At 42.3% G+C, this 20,475-nt stretch overlaps 1 protein-coding gene across 1 annotated transcript in view; it reads right to left on the bottom strand.

The window, feature by feature from the left end:
- The window catches only part of LOC126088126 (NFX1-type zinc finger-containing protein 1-like), a 231,358-nt gene that overhangs the window by 71,296 nt on the left and 139,587 nt on the right, over positions 1-20,475 (bottom strand). Inside the window, exon 10 of the mRNA XM_049906230.1 lies at positions 18,791-18,953. Coding sequence (XP_049762187.1) covers positions 18,791-18,953 — 163 coding nt within the window. The remainder of the gene's footprint in view (positions 1-18,790; positions 18,954-20,475) is intronic.

Genomic DNA, 20,475 nt, shown 5'->3' with positions numbered 1-20,475 from the left:
ATCCAACAGCAATTGAGAGTTTTCTAAACCTTGTCAAGGAACAAGAGTAGCAGGATGTTTATAGGGGTCGGTAGCACAGATGACAAATATAATGCTTTCCTTAAAACATTTATCATCCTCTTTGAGAGTTGCTTTCCATTAGAACAATCTAAACGGGGTATTAGCAGTAACAGGCGGCCCGGGTGGCTGACTAGTGGAATAAGGATATCTTGTAGAACAAAGTGGAAATTATATCAAAATGGTAGAAATAGTCACAAACAAGCTACAGTAGCCCATTACAAACAGTATTGTAAAGTGCTTAAAAATGTTATTAGGGAAGCAAAGAGTATATGGTATGAAAATAGAATAGCCAATTCACAGGATAAAATTAAAACCATATGGTCAGTTGTGAAGGAAGTGTCTGGTCAGCAGCACAAGATTGATGATATAGTCAGTTCACAGCAAAAATATTTCTGTTACTGATAAATCAGATATACTTACATTATTTAACAATGATTTTCTGAGCATTGCTGGTGAATCAAATAAAAATTTAGTTTCTACAGGGAATCATACGACTTTCTTGGCAAATGCCTTTCTGAGATTGATGTCTGAAATACTCCTCAGTGAAACAGACAAGAGGGAGATAGTCAATAATTAAATCACTCAAGATTAAGGACTCTCATGGTTATGATGGAGTGCCTAGCAGAATAAGAAAGTACTGTGTTGAACATGTTAGTCCTGTTGATGAAGCAACCGTTGGTTGCAAAAGCTTGAATTTTGGTAAGTCACATCATATTTGTTTTTAGATATATTTTTCCCACATGGAATGTTTCCCTATGTTAGCTTATTCCCAAGAATAAGCAGCTTTCACTCAGTTAATACTCAACAGAAATCAAACCTGCATTTGGAGTGGACTACCGTAACTCTTGTGCAGAAAGGTGTGCATTATACTGCTGCATTCATTTTCAATTGGCTACCACTCGAATTCAAAAATCTTAGCAGTAATCCACATGCTTTCAAATCGAAACTGAAGAGTTTCCTCACGGGTCATTCCTCCTATTATGTCAAGGAGTTCCTTCAAAAACTAAGCTGACTTTTGTCACATTGTTGATTGCTTAAACTTATAGACTGACTTTTTTTGGGTTCATAAACATTTGTTTTTATCTGATGTTACTTTTATGTTGTAATTTCATGTACTGACACATTCCATGACCTTAGATTTGCTCCCCAATTTGGTCCTACGCAACTTGATGTGTAAATAAATAAATAAATAAATCTCTTCTGAACAGCAGATTGCAAGGCATCCCAGATATGCTCAATAAAGTTCATGTCTGGGGTGTTTGGTGGCCAGCAGAAGTGTTTAAACTCAGAAGAGTGTTCCTGGAGACACCCTGTAGCAAAGGTACACAAGTGCACCTTCAGCTCTGAAAGCCCATATCAATGATGGTTCGCACACCGACACACGCTGATGGCACAGCATTGAAATCTAAAGCAATATGCAGATGGATTCCACTTATGTCATGTTGAATGATTCTCTACAGTTGTCATTGGTCCTGTTCTCGCAAGATCGTTTTCCAGCCACAGCGATGTCAGGGATTTGATGTTATGCCGGATTCCTGATATTTACAGCACACTCGTGAAGTGGTAGTACGGGAAAATTCCCACTTCATCGCTACATGCTCTGCCATTGTAGCAGCAGTAACTGATCTAACTACTGCACCAAACACTTTCAGTCTTATATAGAGTTTGCCGATCACAGCCCCATGTCCTTCCTCTTTACATTTCATCTCTGTATTTGAATACAAATGCCTGTATGAGTTTCTTATGGGGCATCAGTGTATATCAACAAAAATAATGTTTGAAACATAATGTAACTGGATAGATAAAACTCACCAAGTGGCAACAGGAGAACACGCATTTAAAGGCACAGAAATTTGCAACCTTTTGGAGTCATTGCCCCCAAAAACTTACAGATTTCTATTACCTTTAGATGTGTGCTCTCCTGCCACTGCTTTATCTGTCAAATTATGTTAACCATAATATCCAAATTGAGTGAAGCAACTTGTCTAATTTAGCATAACTTAATGCTCCCTCTGTTGGCTTACCCCGAAACAGAACTTACATTCCCTAATGTTATCTATTATTGAGAATATACATGAGCAATGAACAGGTTTTTCAATAGACTGTATGCATTCAAAACCTAAATAATTAAAGAATTAGAAAAAAGAAATTAATCATATCAATGCGTCATATATTTTTCTTAAAACCCTATCTTTCTGTCATCAATTGTCATGAAATAAAATGCACCATAAAAACATAGAGATTAAACAGTATATGTTTTTTGGGTTGCTCCCACCTGACCTGTCATACCAGTGACGCACAGCCCCACTCACAAAGTGGCCAGCCACAGAATATGTTTGCTGGGAAGTGACCTTGTGCCCATGTGCTATCCCTCAGACCCTAACCAGATAAAGGTCTAGCATACAGAGAATAATTTTAGAGACTACAAGAACATGTAAGGAAGTATTTTAAAATTTTCCATTTCTCATGACTTCATTGCTGATAGGACGTTAAACCCTACTCTAACTTCCCATTTTAAAATTTGAGACACACGAGACAAATGTTGTTGCATATAATTACTAATAAATATTAAAACAACACAGAGCATTCTACTAGTCACAATGGAAAGTCATGATCCAAACTATGGTAATAAAATTGTAGACATAAATGTCTTGTAAATCAGTGAATGCTCAATTTAACAATATATCCATAAGCTGTGTTTGTTTGTGCGTCTATCAACAAACCAACGCTTTCATTTGGTAAGTTACATCACCTTTGTTTATATATACATATATAAAAAGAACGTTCCTCTCCTGTGCCAACCTTTTCATCTCAGATTAGCACTTGCAACCTATGTCCTTAATTACTTGCTAGATTAGTTCCAAACTCTGTCTTCCTCTACAGTTTTTATCCACTACAGCTCCCTCGAGTACCATGGAAGTAATTTCCTGAAGTCTTAGCAGATGTCTTATCATCCTGCCCCTTCTTCTTGTCAGTGTTTCCCTTATATTCCTTTCCTAGCAAATTCTGCAAGGAACTTCCTCATTTCTTAGTTATTCAGCCCACCTAATTTTCAACAATCTTCTGTAGCACCACGTCACAAATGCTTCGATTCTCTTCCGCTCCGGTGTTCCCATAGTCCATGTTTCACTACCATACAATGCTGTGCCCCAAACATACATTCCCAAAAATTTCTTCCTCAGATTAAGGCCTGTGTTTGATACTAGTAGACTTATCTTGGTCAGGGATCCCCTTTATTGCTTTTCATGTCTTCCTTGTTCCATCCATCATGGGTAATTTTGCTGCCTAGGTAGCAGAATTCCTTAACTTCATATGCTTCATGATCCTAAATTCCTATGTGAAGTTTCTTGCTGTTCTCATTGCTGTCACTTCTCATTACTTCTGTCTTTCTTAGATTTACTCTCAACTCATATTCTGTACTCATTAGATTGATCATTCCAATCAACACAGCCTATGATTCTTCTCCAGTTCCACTAAGGATAGCAATATAATCAGTGAATCTTATCACTGATATCCTCTGACCTTGAATTTTAATACCGTTCTTGAACCTTTCTTTCATTTTTACCACTGCTTCTTCAGGGTATAGATTGACAGTAGAAATGAAAGACTACATCTCTGTCTTACACCCTTTTTAATCCGAGCACTTTGACCTTAGTCTTCCAGTACTGTTTCCTCTTGGTTCTTGTACATATTGTATACACCCATCTTTCCATATAGTTTACCCCTATTTTTCTACAAATTTTGAGCATCTTGCACCATTTTACAAAATACTTTTTCCAGGTCGACAAATCCTATAAAAATGTCTTGATTTTTCTTCAGTCTTGCTTCCACTGTCAACCACAATGCCAGTTATTATTCTCAGCAAATTAGGTCATGAGCTGTTACTTTGATTGTGCAATAACTCACACCTGTCTGAGCTATGTGGATGATGTTTTCCTGTAAGTCTGATGCCAGTCTCATACATTCTACACAAGAAAGTGAAGTGTCATTTTGTTGTCACTTCTGTGTCTATATCACTCAAATACACTCCTGGAAATGGAAAAAAGAACACATTGACACCGGTGTGTCAGACCCACCATACTTGCTCCGGACACTGCGAGAGGGCTGTACAAGCAATGATCACACGCACAGCACAGCGGACACACCAGGAATCGCGGTGTTGGCCGTCGAATGGCGCTAGCTGCGCAGCATTTGTGCACCGCCGCCGTCAGTGTCAGCCAGTTTGCCGTGGCATACGGAGCTCCATCGCAGTCTTTAACACTGGTAGCATGCCGCGACAGCGTGGACGTGAACCGTATGTGCAGTTGGCGGACTTTGAGCGAGGGCGTATAGTGGGCATGCGGGAGGCCGGGTGGACATACCGCCGAATTGCTCAACACGTGGGGCGTGAGGTCTCCACAGTACATTGATGTTGTCGCCAGTGGTCGGCGGAAGGTGCACGTGCCCGTCGACCTGGGACCGGACCGCAGCGACGCACGGATGCACGCCAAGACCGTAGGATCCTACGCAGTGCCGTAGGGGACCACACTGCCACTTCCCAGCAAATTAGGGACACTGTTGCTCCTGGGGTATCGGCGAGGACCATTCGCAACCATCTCCATGAAGCTGGGCTACGGTCCCGCACACCGTTAGGCCGTCTTCCGCTCACGCCCCAACATCGTGCAGCCCGCCTCCAGTGGTGTCGCGACGGGCTTGAATGGAGGGACGAATGGAGACGTGTCGTCTTCAGCGATGAGAGTCGCTTCTGCCTTGGTGCCAATGATGGTCGTATGCGTGTTTGGCGCCGTGCAGGTGAGCGCCACAATCAGGACTGCATACGACCGAGGCACACAGGGCCAACACCCGGCATCATGGTGTGGGGAGCGATCTCCTACACTGGCCGTACACCACTGGTGATCGTCGAGGGGACACTGAATAGTGCACGGTACATCCAAACCGTCATCGAACCCATCGTTCTACCATTCCTAGACCGGCAAGGGAACTTGCTGTTCCAACAGGACAATGCACGTCCGCATGTATCCCGTGCCACCCAACGTGCTCTAGAAGGTGTAAGTCAACTACCCTGGCCAGCAAGATCTCCGGATCTGTCCCCCATTGAGCATGTTTGGGACTGGATGAAGCGTCGTCTCACGCGGTCTGCACGTCCAGCACGAACGCTGGTCCAACTGAGGCGCCAGGTGGAAATGGCATGGCAAGCCGTTCCACAGGACTAAATCCAGCATCTCTACGATCGTCTCCATGGGAGAATAGCAGCCTGCATTGCTGCGAAAGGTGGATATACACTGTACTAGTGCCGACATTGTGCATGCTCTGTTGCCTGTGTCTATGTGCCTGTGGTTCTGTCAGTGTGACCATGTGATGTATCTGACCCCAGGTATGTGTCAATAAAGTTTCCCCTTCCTGGGACAATGAATTCACGGTGTTCTTATTTCAATTTCCAGGAGTGTATATTGACTATATGGCACAGGTTGCATTCATTAGAATAAGTTTACATTATCTACCATTCACAAGACAACTTTGTTTATAAACAATTAAATGCAAGCTTTGTTGTGATGTAAAACACACACACACACACACACACACACACAAAGAAGGGTACAGATTTAATAATTACCATATTCTGAGCTGAGTCTTATCTGCTAATCCAGCAGACTGTCTGGGTTTGTTATTGAATGACTACAAATTTCTGTTTCCTTTTGAATGTTTAATGTTATGCATGTGTTCTGCCACCACTAGGTGAGTAGATATTTTTCTATCCAATTAAATGACTGCGAAAAGTGTGTTGGATTTCTGTAATAAGTTAAGTACTCTTGAAGATAAAGTTTTATTTGTGCAAATTAGTACTTCTATGTTGGATCCAAGAAAACCTCTTTTGATCTGTTCAGGTATGTACACTTGCTGTGCACTTTGAAATTTTACATTTCATGTCAGCTTTTTGAAGAGTAATTTCTCAATGTAGCTTTTTGAAGAGTAATTTCTCGATGTATACTTAGGCACTTTCTTATCATTTCTCTATACGAGTTTCCTATTATTATAAGGTTGTAACCGCTGTTGCCTTTAAGAATATTTAGTTTTTGTTATATCATTTTCTGCAAGGGCAATTTAATCATCTAAAAAAAGTGGTTTTGTAGATTTCAGGATGTTCATAATTTTTATGAATGATCACGTCTATTGTGCTTTGTTTTCTAGCAATGTTCGCTAGATTCCAAGAAGCATCACACTGCTAGGCCTCTGTTCTGTTTATAAAATTTATTCTCTAACCGGAAATAGGGTCAGCTCCAGTAAGAAAATTCACATACTTAACATACTGTCATTCCACTGGAATGTAAAAGTTTTTTTTTTTTTTTTGGATCTGCTTAACTGTATCCTGTACTGGTATACCCATGTCACACACACACACACACACACACACACACACACACACACACACAGAGCCTCTCTAGCAGATGTATCTGTTACCTGTCTCAGCTGCACAGTTCACACTGTAGTAGGAGAATGGATCTTAAATACCCATGCACAATGTAATTTTTTAACCTTATTTTCCTGCTACATTGTTCAGTTCATGTCTTGAAATTCGTCAGAGTTTTGTCATATGGCCTTTTGGATGGAGGATGATGTGTATAATACAGTACACACTTGGATCCAGTGGTTACCCAGTATGACCCCTGTGTTGGTGCAATGCCAGAGTGTTAGAACTTGAGCAAACTGTTGTATCTCTTCAACAGTACCTTGTCATTTTACGTGACAGTACCATTCTGTTTTGTGTTTGTGTGTCTAGTAGTTTTGATGAAACAAGTTAAATGCAGTTGTTTCATTTGGTTTTGGTCACTGTAGTACATGCTATTGTGTTCTAACAGGCCAACAACACATCTAATTTTAGATTGTGACCAAATAGTTCATGTAGCACACACAGAATAGTATCAATTTCACCTGTCACAATGGAACATCTCATAGATGCAGTGCCTCTATGTGACGTGTTGTGTATGAAGTGTAACTATGGGCTTCATGGAAAAAGGGTGACCCGGCTGAGTCACTCAATTTGACTCTTAGTCTGATCACAAGGGATGGTCATTATTGCACGCGTTGACCACGTAGGCTGACATGAGGATCAATGAACTATACTTAATGGGATGTATCTGGAACATCTTAGGTGATTAGAAGTTAGTAGACAGAAATGCAATTAAATACTTAGCTTTAATTCAGCACCAGTGATGAACGTTGATCTTGACTTTGTACAATAACATTTACAAGTGCAGTTATAGACTGAACTGCGAATACTGCTTTACAATTCTGACTGCTTCCCACATATAAATCAATTGGCAATGCATAAACTGTATGTGGCACCTGGCTAGGTCATAGCAACTGACTTAGCTGAAGGCTACGCCAACTAGTGTCTCTGCAATTGAGATCTCAGAAGCTATAACGAGTGAACCATTCCTATTAAAGTTGGCTGTAGAACTGGGCAGTGTGCTAGCTTATCTCCTAAGACCAGCCATGTGGTGGCGCTCGGTCTGCTAGCGTCGACAGTGGTGACTCGCGGGTCCGATGTGTACTGATGGAACGCCGCTGATTTGAAGCCTACAAACTAGCCAGTGTGGTGTCTTGCAGTGACATCACAACATGACATCCATGTTGTAATTTGGGTGCTCACAGCCTGTAACATGAGACTGTCATATGGATTTATACTTCACGCTTGACAGTCGGATTCACCATGGTGTTTCAGAATGGTAAAACTTTTACATTTTTTTTCTGTGCCTTTTAGAATAAGAAGTTATCCTGTTTAATCATAGGGTTTCATCTTTGTTTCTGGGGCATAAGTAAATGACAACAATTAACCATCGTGAGGTACAGAGAAGAGGTTATGTCCCACAGGACCAGTTATTAGGGTTTCTTCCCATTCCATTCATATTTGGAGCACGGGAAGAATCACTGTTCGAATGCTTCTGTGCGTGCAGTTATTGGGGTTGTAGCACAGTATATTCCTAGAATCACCATTTAATGCTGGTTCTTGAAACTTTGTTAATAGACTGTCTTGGGATACTGTATGTCTCTCTTCAAGTGTCTTACTGTTCAGTTTCTTCAGTAATTCTGTGACACTCCTCCACAGATCAGACAAACATGTGACCATTCGTGCTGGTACAGGTCCCACACACTTGAACAATATTCTAGAACCAGTCACACGAGTGATTTTTAAGCAATCTACCAATAAACGGAAGTCTACCACCTGCTTTACCCACAAGAGAGCCTATGTTATCATTCACCCATTTCATATCCCTACATTCAGGTATTCGTATTGGTTGGGCGATTCCAACAGTGATTCACTGACATTATAGATACAGGATACTACATTTTTTCATTTGTAAAGAGCACAATTTTACACTTTTGAACATTTAAAGCAAACTGCGAATCTTTGCACCACTCTGAAATCTTATTGAGACCTGGCTGAATATTTGTGCACCTCCTTTCAGGTAGTATTTCATTATAGATAACTGCATCATCTGAAAAAGGTCTGAGGTTGCTATTAATACTGTCTCCAACATGAACAGCAAGCGTCCCAACACACTTTCTGGGGCACACCTGAAGTTACTTTTACGTCTTACAATGACACTCTGTCCAAGATAACAAGCTCTATCTAAAACTTCTCAATAGTGTCACAAATTCCACTGATACCCCATACGATTGTACTTTTTACAATAAACATAGTTGCGGTACTGATTGCCTTGAGCCAAAGCTTTCAGTATGCCATGTAAGAAAAGTGAGAGTTTGGTTTCACATGATCAATGTTTTTGAAATCCATGCTGGTTGGCTCTGAGGAGGTCATTCTGTTCATAATACCTCATTATGTTTGAGCTCAGAATATGTGGTAAGTTTCTACAACAAACCGATGTCAAGGATATTGGACGAAGGATATTGGACAGCAGTTTTGTGGATCCCTTCTACTACCCTTCTTGAAGACGGGTGTGACCTGTGCTTGTTTCCAAGAACTACGCACTGCCTTTTGTTCGAGGGATCTACACTAATTCAGCTGCCAAGTCAGCATAAAATCTGACCAAGATTCCATTGGGCCCTGGAGCTTTGTTGAATTTCAATGATTTCAGCTTTTTCTTAACACCACTGACACTAGTAGTTATTTCACTCTTTCTTTTTTAGTGGTATGAGATAGTGGTGTTATAGTTGGTGCACGAGAGATGGGACACAGCATCTACATCTACATTTATACTCCGCAAGCCACCCAACGGTGTGTAGCAGAGGGCACTTTATGTGCCACTGTCATTACCTCCCTTTCCTGTTCCAGTCACGTATGGTTCGCGGGAAGAACGACTGCCAGAAAGCCTCTGTGCATGCTTAAATTCCAGCGGCTATATGATTTGGTGAAGGCTGCCGGTCTTGCTTACGAGATGAAGGCAGAGCTCACCATCTGCAGCATCGTTGACAGAACCGACTGCGGATCTTTGGTGCAGAGCCAGGTGGAGGGTCTGAATCAGAGGCTCAGACGGTTTTGCGACCGTGTTGGCTGCAGATTCCTTGACTTGCGCCATAGGGTGGTGGGGTTTTGGGTTCCGCTGAATAGGTCATGAGTTCACTACACTCAGCTGGTGGCTACACGGGTAGCTGAGGCTATGTGGCGTGGACTGGGCAGTTTTTTAGGTTAGAAGGCCTCGGGAAAGTACGGGGTGGGCTGCAATCTCAAAGGGTGCACAGAAAATACAGGATGTGCTTGGATCAAGGAACAGTCGGAATTGTAGTTGTAAACTGTTGTAGTTGTGCTGGGAAAGTCCCTGAGCTTCAAGCGCTAATAGAAAGCACAGAAGCTGAAATCGTTATAGGTACAGAAAGCTGGCTAAGGCCTGAAATAAGTTCTGCAGAAATTTTTACGAAGTCTCAGACGGTGTTCAGGAAAGATAGATTAGGCAGAATTGGTGGTGGAATGTTTGTGTCTGTCAGTAGTGGTTTATCTTGTAGTGAAGTCGAAGCAGATACTCTGTGCGAATTGGTATGGGTGGAGGTTATACTTAACAGCCAAACTAAGTTAATAATTGGCTCCTTCTACTGATACCCAGACTCCGATGATATAGTTGCTGAACACTTCAGAGAAAATTTGAGTCTCGTAACAAATAAATACCCCACTCATATGGTTATAGTTGGTGGGGACTTCAACCTTCCCTCGATATCTTGGCAAAAACACTTGTTCAAAACCGGTGGTAGGCAGAAAACATCTTCCGAGATTGTCCTAAATGCTTTCTCCGAACATTATTTCGAGCAGTTAGTCCACGAGCCCACGCGAAATGTAAATGGTTGCGAAAACACACTTGACCTCTTAGCCACAAACAATCCACAGCTAATAGAGAGCATCATGACTGATACAGGGAATAGTGATCACAAGGTCGTTGTAGCTAGGCTCAATACCGTTTCTTCCAAATCCACCAAAAACAAACGCAAAATAATTTTATTTAAAAAAGCGGATAAAGTGTCACTAGAAGCCTTCCTAAGAGACAATCTCCATTCCTTCCGAACTGACTATGCGAATGTAGACGAGATGTGGCTCAAAGTCAAAGATATAGTAGCAACAGCAATTGAGAGATTCATACCTCATAAATTGGTAAGAGATGGAACTGATCCCCCATGGTACACAAAACAGGTCCGAACGCTGTTGCAGAGGCAATGGAAAAAGCATGCGAAGTTCAGAAGAACGAGAAATCCCGAAGATTGGCTAAAATTTACAGACGCGCGAAATTTGGCATGGACTTCAATGCGAGATGCCTTTAATAGGTTCCACAACGAAACATTGTCTCGAAATTTGGTAGAAAATCCGAAGAAATTCTGGTCGTATGTAAAGTACACAAGCGGCAAGACGCAGTCAATACCTTCGCTGCGCAGTGGTACTGTTACCGACGACTGTGCTGCTGAAGCGGAGTTATTGAATGCAGTTTTCCGAAATTCCTTCACCAGAGAAGACGAATGGAATATTCCAGAATTTGAAACACAAACAGCTCCTAGCATGAGTTTCTTAGAAGGAGATACCTTAGGGGTTGCGAAGCAACTCAAATCGCTTGATACGGGCAAGTCTTCAGGTCCAGATTGTATACCTGATTAGGTTCCTTTCAGATTACGCTGATACAATAGCTCCCTGCAATCATATAAAACTGCTCGCTCACCGATAGATCTGTACCTACAGATTGAAAAATTGCGCAGGTCGCACCAGTGTTTAAGAAGGGTAGTAGGAGTAATTCATCGAACTACAGACCTATGTCATTGACGTCGATTTGCAGTAGGGTTTTGGAGCATATACTGTACTCAAACATTATGAATCACCTCGAAGGGAACGATCTATTGATACATAATCAGCATGGTTCCAGAAAACATCGTTCTGGTGCAATGCAGCTAGCTCTTTATTCGCACGAAGTAATGGCCGTTATTGACAGGGGATCTCAAGTTGATTCCGTATTTCTAGATTTCTGGAAAGCTTTTGACACCGTTCCTCACAATCAACTTCTAATCAAGCTGCGGGCTTATGGGGTATCGTCTCAGTTGTGCGACTAGATTCGTGATTTCCTGTCAGGAAGGTCGCATTTCGTAGTAATAGACGGCAAATCATCGAGTAAAACTGAAGTGATATCAGGTGTTCCCCAGGGAAGCGTCCTGAGACCTCTGCTCTTCCTGATCTATATAAATGACCTGGGTGACAATCTGAGCAGTTCTCTTAGGTTGTTCGCAGATGATGCTGTAATTTACCGTCTAGTAAGGTCATCCAAAGACCAGTATCAGTTGCAAAGCGATTTAGAAAAGATTGCTGTATGGTGTGGCAGGTGGCACTTGACGCTAAATAACGAAAAGTGTGAGGTGATCCACATGAGTTCCAAAAGAAATCCGTTGTAATTCGATTACTCAATAAATAGTACAATTCTCAAGGCTGTCAATTCAACTAAGTACCTGGGTGTTAAAATTACAAACAACTTCAGTTGCAAAGACCACATAGATATTATTGTGGGGAAGGAGAGCCAAAGGTTGTGTTTCATTAGCAGGACACTTAGAAGATGCAACAAGTCCACTAAAAAGACAGCTTACACTACACTCGTTCGTCCTCTGTTAGAATATTGCTGTGCGGTGTGGGATCCTTACCAGGTGGGATTGACGGAGGACATTGAAAGGGTGAAAAAAAGGGCAGCTCGTTTTGTATTATCACGTAATAGGGGAGAGAGTGTGGCAAATATGATACGCGAGTTGGGATGGAAGTCATTAAAGCAAAGATGTTTTTCGTCGCGGCGAGATCTATTCACGAAATTTCAGTAACCAACTTTCTCTTCCGAATGCGAAAATATTTTGTTGAGCCCAACCTACATAGGTAGGAATGATCATCAAAATAAAATAAGAGAAATCAGAGCTTGAACAGAAAGGTTTAGGTGTTCATTTTTCCCGCGCGCTGTTCGGGAGTGGAATGGTAGAGAGATAGTATGATTGAGGTTCGATGAACCCTCTGCCAAGCACTTAAATGTGAATTGCAGAGTAACCATGTAGATGTAGATGTAATATTTTCTGGGTCTCATGAACAAATAAAGCGAGTTCGGTCTCACACGATCACTGATTCCGGTCCATGTTGACTCCTACAGAGTAAATTCTGGGTTTCCAGAAATGACATGATATGCGAACAAAAAACATGTTCTAAAATTTTAGAACAGTTCGATGCCAGAGATATAGGCCTATAGTTTTGCACACCTGCTCGATGACCCTTCTTGAAAACTGGAACTACCTGTGCTCTTTTCCAATCATTTGGAACCTTCCGTTCCTCTAGAGACTTGCAGTACATGGCTGTCAGAAGGGGGCAAGTTCTTTCGTGTACTCTGTGTAGAATGGAATTGGTATCCCGTCAGGTCCAGTGTACTTTCCTCTGTTGAGTGATTTCAGTTGCTTTTCTATTCCTTGGACACTTATTTCGATGTCAGCCATTTTTTCATTCGTGCGAGGATTTAGAGAAGGAACTGCAGTGTGATCTTCCTCTGTGAAACAGCTTTGGAAAAAGGTGTTTAGTATTTCCGCTTTACAGGTCTCATCCTCTGTTTCAATGCCATTATCATCCCAGAGTGTCTGGATATACTGTTTCGATCCAGTTACTGATTTAACGTAAGACCAAAACTTTCTAGGATTTTCTGTGAAGTCTGTGCGTAGAATTTTACTTTCGAATTCACTGAATGCTACACGTATAGCCCTCCTTACGCTAACTTTGACATCGTTTAGCTTCTGTCTGTCAGAGGTTTTGGCTGTGTTTACATTTGCAGTGAAGCTCTCTTTCCTTTCGCAGTAGTTTCCTAACTTTGTTGTTGAACCACAGTGGGTTTTTCCCGTCCCTCACGGTTTTACTCGGCACGTACATGTCTAAAACGCATTTTACGATTTCCTTTCCATAAACACTCAAAATTGTCAGTGTTGGAACAGAAATTTTTGTTTTGATCTGTTAGGTAGTCTGAAATCTGCCTCCTATTACTCTTCCTAAACAGATAAACCTTCCTACCTTTTTTTATATTCGTATTTACTTCCATATTCAGGGATGCTCAATGGCCTTATGATCACCGATTCCCGGTGCTGCGCTTACAGAGTCGAAAAGTTCGCGTCTGTTTGTTATCAGTATGTCCAAGATGTTATCCCCATGAGTCGGTTCTCTGTTTAATTGCTTGAGGTTATTTTCGGATAGTGCACTCAGTATAATGTCACTCGATGCTCTGTCCCTACCACCTGTCCTAAACATCCGAGTGTCCCAGTCTGCATCTGGTAAACTGAAATCTCCACCTAAGACTATAAGATGCTGAGAAAATTTATGAGAGATGTGTTCCAGATTTTCTCTCAGTTGTTCTGCCACTAATGCTGCTGAGTCAGGAGGTCGGTAAAAGGAGCCAATTATTAACCCAGCTCGGCTGTTGAGTATAACCTCCACCCATTATAATTCACAGGGACTAGCCACTTCTATTTCACTACAGGATAAACTACTAATAACAACAACAAACACGCCACCACCGGTTGCATGCAATCTATCCTTTCTAAACACCGTCTGTGCCTTTGTAAAAATTTCGGCAGAATTTATCTCTGGCTTCAGCCAGCTTTCCGTACCTACAACGATTTCAGCTTCGGTGCTTTCTATTAGTGCTTGAAGTTCCGGTACTTTACCTACACTGCTTCGACAGTTTACAATTACAATACCGATTGCTGCTTGCTCCCCACATGTCCTGACTTTGCCCCGCAGTCTTTGAGGCTGTTGTTCTTTCTGTACTTGCCCAAGGCCATCTAACCTAAAAAACTGCGCAGTCCACACCACACAACCCCTGCTACCCGTGTAGCTGCCTGCTGTGTGTAGTGGACTTCTGACCTATCCAGCGGAACCCGAAACCCCACTACCCTACGGCGCAAGTCGAGGAATCTGCAGCGCACACGGTCGCAGAACCATCTCATCCTCTGATTCAGACCCTCCACTCGGTTCTGTACCGAAGGTCCGCAGTCAGTCCTGTCGATGTTGCTGCAGATGGTGAGCTCTGCTTTCATCCTGCTAGTGAGACTGGCAGTCCACCAAATCAGATAGCCGCCGGAAGCCAGAGAGGATTTCCTCCGATCCATAGCGAGACACATCATTTGTGCCGACATGAGTGACCACCTGCAGATGTGTGCACCCTGTGCCTTTCATGGCATCCCAAAGGACCCTTTACACATCTGGAATGACTCCCCACGGTATGCACACGGAGTGCACATTGGTTTTCTTGCCCTGCCTTGCAGCCACATCCCTAAGGGGCCCCATTACGCGCCTGACATTGGAGCTCCCAACTACCAGTAAGCCCACCCTTTGCGACCGCCCGGATCTTGCAGACTGAGGGGCAACCTCTGGAACAGGACAAGCAGCCATGTCCGGCCGAAGATTAGTATCAGCCGGAGACAGAGCCTGAAACCGGTTCGTCAGACAAACTGGAGAGGCCTTCCGTTCAGCCCTCCGGAATGTCTTTCGCCCCCTGCCACACCTCAGGACGACCTCCCACTCTACCACGGGTGACGGGTCAGCCTCAATGTGGGCAGTATCCTGGGCAGCAACAGCTGAAATCCGATCGGGGGATGCGTGGGACGAGCTGGCCGTCCTCGACAAACCCCTGTCCGGATCCCCACAGTGAAGTCCATTGGCAACAGCCTCAAGCTGTGTGACCAAAGCCAACACTGCCTGAAGCTGGGAGTGAAGGGATGCCAACTGAGCCCGCATCCGAACACAGCAGTCGCAGTCCCTATCCATTCTTAATACTGTTGTTATAAAAACGTCTGAACTAATCTACAAAGAGCACAAACAATTCGATACAAAATTTAAACAGTTATTAAAAATACAAGGCTGCCTAGTAAATGTAGTAATGCTGCTACTTGTGCACTGCCGACACACTGCTCGGCGGCAGAAGGCTAACTGGACTGTCAGTAATGTACAAAGACTATTTGAAAGAAATAAACAAATGAAAGATGACTACGCAACTTTACACATCACCAGATATTAAAATGCAAATCTGCCCTGCTAATTACGAAACTACACAATGATTTGACGGATTTAACTAAACAAGTGCGCTAAGAACCCTCAAACAAATTTTCAACTTAACTACTACTCTTACATGACCGCTAAATAAGCCACTTGCTGCTACTTGCACACTGCTGACACACTGCTCGGTGACGCCCACACGTTCATTTCACTAATGTACCGTGAATATCAGGAATATGATAAAACATCAAATCTCCGACATCGCTGTGGCCCGAAAACAGGACTAACGACAACTGAAGAAAATAATTCAATGTGACAGAAGTGCAACCTTTCTGCAAATTGCTCCATTTTCAATGCTGGGCCATCAACAAGTGTCAGCATGTGAGCCATTCAACAAAACATCATCAATATCAGCTTTTGGAGACAAAGGTACACTCGTGCATCCTTGACTGCACAACACGAAGCTTTACACCTTGCCTGGGCCCGTCAATACAGACGTCGAACTGTTGATGACTCGAAACATGTTCTCTGGTCAGACTAGTCTCGTTTCAAATTGTACTGAACAGATGGACATGTACAGGTATGGAGACAACCTCATCATGAACCCTGCATGTCAGCAGCAAACTGTTCAACCTAGTGGAGGCTCTGTAATGGTGTAGGCTTGTGCAGTTAGAGTGATGCGGGACGCCTGATACGTCTAGATAAGACTCTGACAGGTGACACATACATAAGCATCCTGTATTATCACATGCATCCATTCTGTCCATTGCGCATTCTGACAGACTTGGGCAATCCCAGCAGGATTACCGTACTTACTCGAATCTAAGCCGCACTTTTTTTCCGGTTTTTGTAATCCAAAAAACCGCCTGCGGCTTAGAATCGAGTGCAAAGCATGCGGAAGTTCTGAAAAATGTTGGTAGGTGCCGCCACAACTAACTTCTGCCGTCGAATATATGTAGCGCTCGTGTTTGCTGCTATCTGATTTAAATCCTGTCTGCCTAATAAACTACGAAACTAGAGTGAGACAACAGCAAACGCGGAAGAATATACGTATCGTGTCATGTTTATATTCGTATTATTCTTATGCCTAATAGTGATACAGTCAGAAATGAAGCACGGCAACTGACTAGATTTTAAAATCTAAGATGACTCTAATTTCTGTGCAGAATTTGATGTACTAAAGAAGCGGCCGCAAAGATTTTCAAACGGAGAAAAATTTTCGCCTAACTCTCGTTCAGAACATGTTGTATCATACGCAGTCTATTATGTGATTCTTGTTGATCATTATCAAAGAAAGCAGCAGTGTAAGTAACAACAAATAGCAGTCTCTTGCCATTGTTTCGCTAATGAGACTATTCCTCTCTCTCTTTTTTTTTAATTGTACGCGGCGGTAGCGCGCATAAAAGCAAGCCATGCCGCGAGCGGCGACAGGCCATAAATATGCACTATCAGAATGCGACAAACAATGCATGACACAGTACAGTAATGCATTTTCAGCTTAGAGTGACGTAAACACCTATAACAACGAAAATGGCACTTATCAGATCAAAGCAAAATAAGCAATCGATTCAAACAAGATGAAGCACGTGAAAAATGAAGGGTACCCGTACAAATACGGACGGTGCGCCTGACGCATAGCAATGGCTACGTGGTAAAGCTTACCTGCTTAGCTCACGACTCGAACCAAACTACTGTAGCTGTATCGTCATTCATTCGACCTAAATTGTGTCTTATACTACAATGGACCAACTTTGTTTCGATTTGGAGGTGCAGCCTAAAACTTTTCTCTCCCCTTCAATTTCGAGACTCAAATTTCAGGTGCGGCTTAGATTCGGGAATTTTTTTTTTCCTTTATTTCGAGTCTCATTTTTCAGGTGCGGCTTAGATTCGAGTGCGGCTTAGATTCGAGTAAATATGGTATGCGAAAAATTACATGTCCAGAATTCCTGCAGTGTGGCTCCAGGAACACTCCTCTGAGTTTAAACACTTCCGCTGGCTACCAATCTCCCCAGATATGAACATTATTGAACATATCTGGGCTGCCTTGCAACCTGCTGTTCAGAAGAGATTGCCACCCCTTCCTCATACTCTTACAAATTTATGGACAGTACTGCAGGATTCATGGTGTCAAGCCCTCCCAGTACTACTTCAGACATTAGTCGAGTCCATGCCACATTGTGTTGCAACACTTCTGTGTGCTCGCGGAGGCCCTACACGATATTTGGCTGGTGTACCGGTTTCTTTGGCTCTTCAGTGTATTTCCATCTTCAGTGGGGTGCCTAACTATCTGTTCTAAATAGTTTTCAGAAAAGGCATTTAGTAATGTTTCACAGGCTGTCTTATCCCAGCCACTAACAAAACTGTAATTTTCCCAATTAATTTTTGGATGATTTAAATCTCCACCAATGAGTAGAGTGTGATTGGAGAACTTCTGTACAAGTGAACTACGGTTTTCTCTAAAGTTTTGTTACATCACATCAGTCTGGTGGACGATAGAAGAATGTAAGTATCATTTTATGACAAACCCTGTTACTGTGTCTTGCCCAAACAATCTCAGATGCATCTTGTTAATTTGAGATTTAAACTGACTGTCAACACCATCACATGATATTCAAAATATACAGATGGGACAATATTTTTACAAATGTTTCTTTCCTGTGAATATGTTGTTGTTGTGGTCTTCAGTCCTGAGACTGGTTTATGATTGAAGACCAGAGCAGCAACCCAGAATGTTACATTAGCCCAAAAAATAGCCCTGCAACACACCAGTACCATGCATACTGGAAAAGCAGCTGAACTAAGGTGAGTTCTTTTAACTGTGAATATATGAAACTGTAATTTATGCACATTTTGATATGAAAGTAAGGACATTAACTGATTTCACAACCAAAACAGATCAAGGAAATTAACACTTAAGTAATACATAGTACAACTGTATTATGCATACACTTGTTTGGCGTACCTCAACAGGTACACTGAAAGATGAGGCTGGAGGGCTACAAATCGATAAAACAAACTCATTTAATTGTAGATTGAAATAAATTGATTAACTCTCTCAATTTATATTATGGATACACTTTAGCAATTCTGCTAACAATGGAAAGTTTAATTCAAGTTCTTGGAAACTTTCCTGTTTTCTTCAAATCACGGTAACAGTTTTTTGACCGTATAAATGAAAATTCCTACATGCATACTTCAGAAACAATGAAAACAATATAATTTACTTTGAATTGTAAAACTTACTTGTGTCCACATATCAAAATTTTTTCGCACTCTTTAGTACATCTCAGGTGAACCCGACCTTGGAAGCATTCTGAACAGTTTCCAGAACATACATGTCCACAGTCCAGAAGAGCATTGCATGGTTCACTGCAAAATGCTGAAACTTCTCCTAGCATTACAATTTCTGGGGAAAAAAAGAGAAAAAAACTGTGTTCATCTTAAGAGAAAGTGTTTTCAGTTAGTCGTATTTATATTCCACAGATCATAACTGCAACCTCTCCCTATGCTGTGGAACAAAGCAGTTTTTTCAGTGAAAAATATGGCAACACACTAATCACCTACACAACAGTCATAAGCTATTATTTTAATTAACATATAGTGAGTTGCACTTAATTGCTCTCTCTGTGTGTGTGTGTGTGTGGGGGGGGGGGGGGGGGGGGGGTCTGCGTTCCCACACTGAGATATTACTACACAGAGTGGAAAGAGGTGTCAAGCAAATATTACTTCAGTTTGTCTGCGTTCCCACACTGAGATATTACTACACAGAGTGGAAAGAGGTGTCAAGCAAATATTACTTCAGTTTGTGCTCAAAGTGTATTTTATTATCTATTAGATGATATTAGCTATTAGATAAAGCCTGCATAAGATAGACTAACATGGAGAGCTGTATCAAAGCAGTCTTATGATTGAAGACCAGAGCAGCAACCCAGAATGTTACATTAGCCCAAAAAATAGCCCTGCAACACACCAGTACCATGCATACTGAAAAAGCAGCTGAACTAAGGTGAGTTCTTTGTCTAGCTAGAGGACACACACACACACACACACACACACACACACACACACACACGCCCAGTACAAAGTGGTGGCTGGTTGCGTCCAGCCAGTACAATGTAGGGGCACAACCATGAACCTGCTGCCTCTCCTATTCAACAATAATTCAACTTTCTTGTGATGCTATCTTGGTTCACACATTTAAAATTATTAGTTAGGTCACAAAATATCTCCAGCAATCATTATTGGAAATTTTTTGTGACTTAACTAATAATTTTGAATGCGTGAACCAAGATAGCATCACACAAAAGGTGAATTATTGTGGAATAGGAGAGGCAACAGGTTCAGGATTGGATCACAACCTGAATTTTAAAGTGTTTGCCCTAGGATTAATGATTCACCTTAGTTCAGATAAGGATGGTTTTGGTAGAAAGCATATCATCAGGAGAAGAAGAGACCACTCTCCTGATAGCAGAAGCGAAGAGTCAGCAATAGGGACACGTGCGTGCACCCCCCCCCCCCCCCTACACACACACACACACACACACACACACACACACAAATATATGCCCAGTGCCCAGTACAATGCGCTGGCTGGTTGTGTCCAGCCAGTACAATGTAGGGGCACAAGAGTGTGTGTGTGTGTGTGTGTGTGTGTGTGTGTGTGTGTGTGTGTGTGGTGGTGGTGGTGGTGGTGGTGGTGGGCAGCAGGTTCATGATTGGATCACACCCAAATATTTCCAATGATGATGATTTCTGATCTCCCACAAGTCCAACCCCTCTTCGAAGTCATGGGAGATGGGCAATGGCATAAAGTAGGAGATTGCCTGTAGGAGCGAGGTACAGTGAGGACTGTCTGTGCCCCAGGACCGCTACGGTAGCTGTGAAGGTCCAACAGGAACCCTGAAAAGTGACGGCTAGTGGCGCTCTGG

Source organism: Schistocerca cancellata, chromosome 6 (genome assembly GCF_023864275.1).
Source record: "Schistocerca cancellata isolate TAMUIC-IGC-003103 chromosome 6, iqSchCanc2.1, whole genome shotgun sequence".
Taxonomy (NCBI): Eukaryota; Metazoa; Arthropoda; class Insecta; order Orthoptera; family Acrididae; genus Schistocerca; species Schistocerca cancellata.
This window is presented reverse-complemented; position numbering and strand designations above follow the sequence as displayed.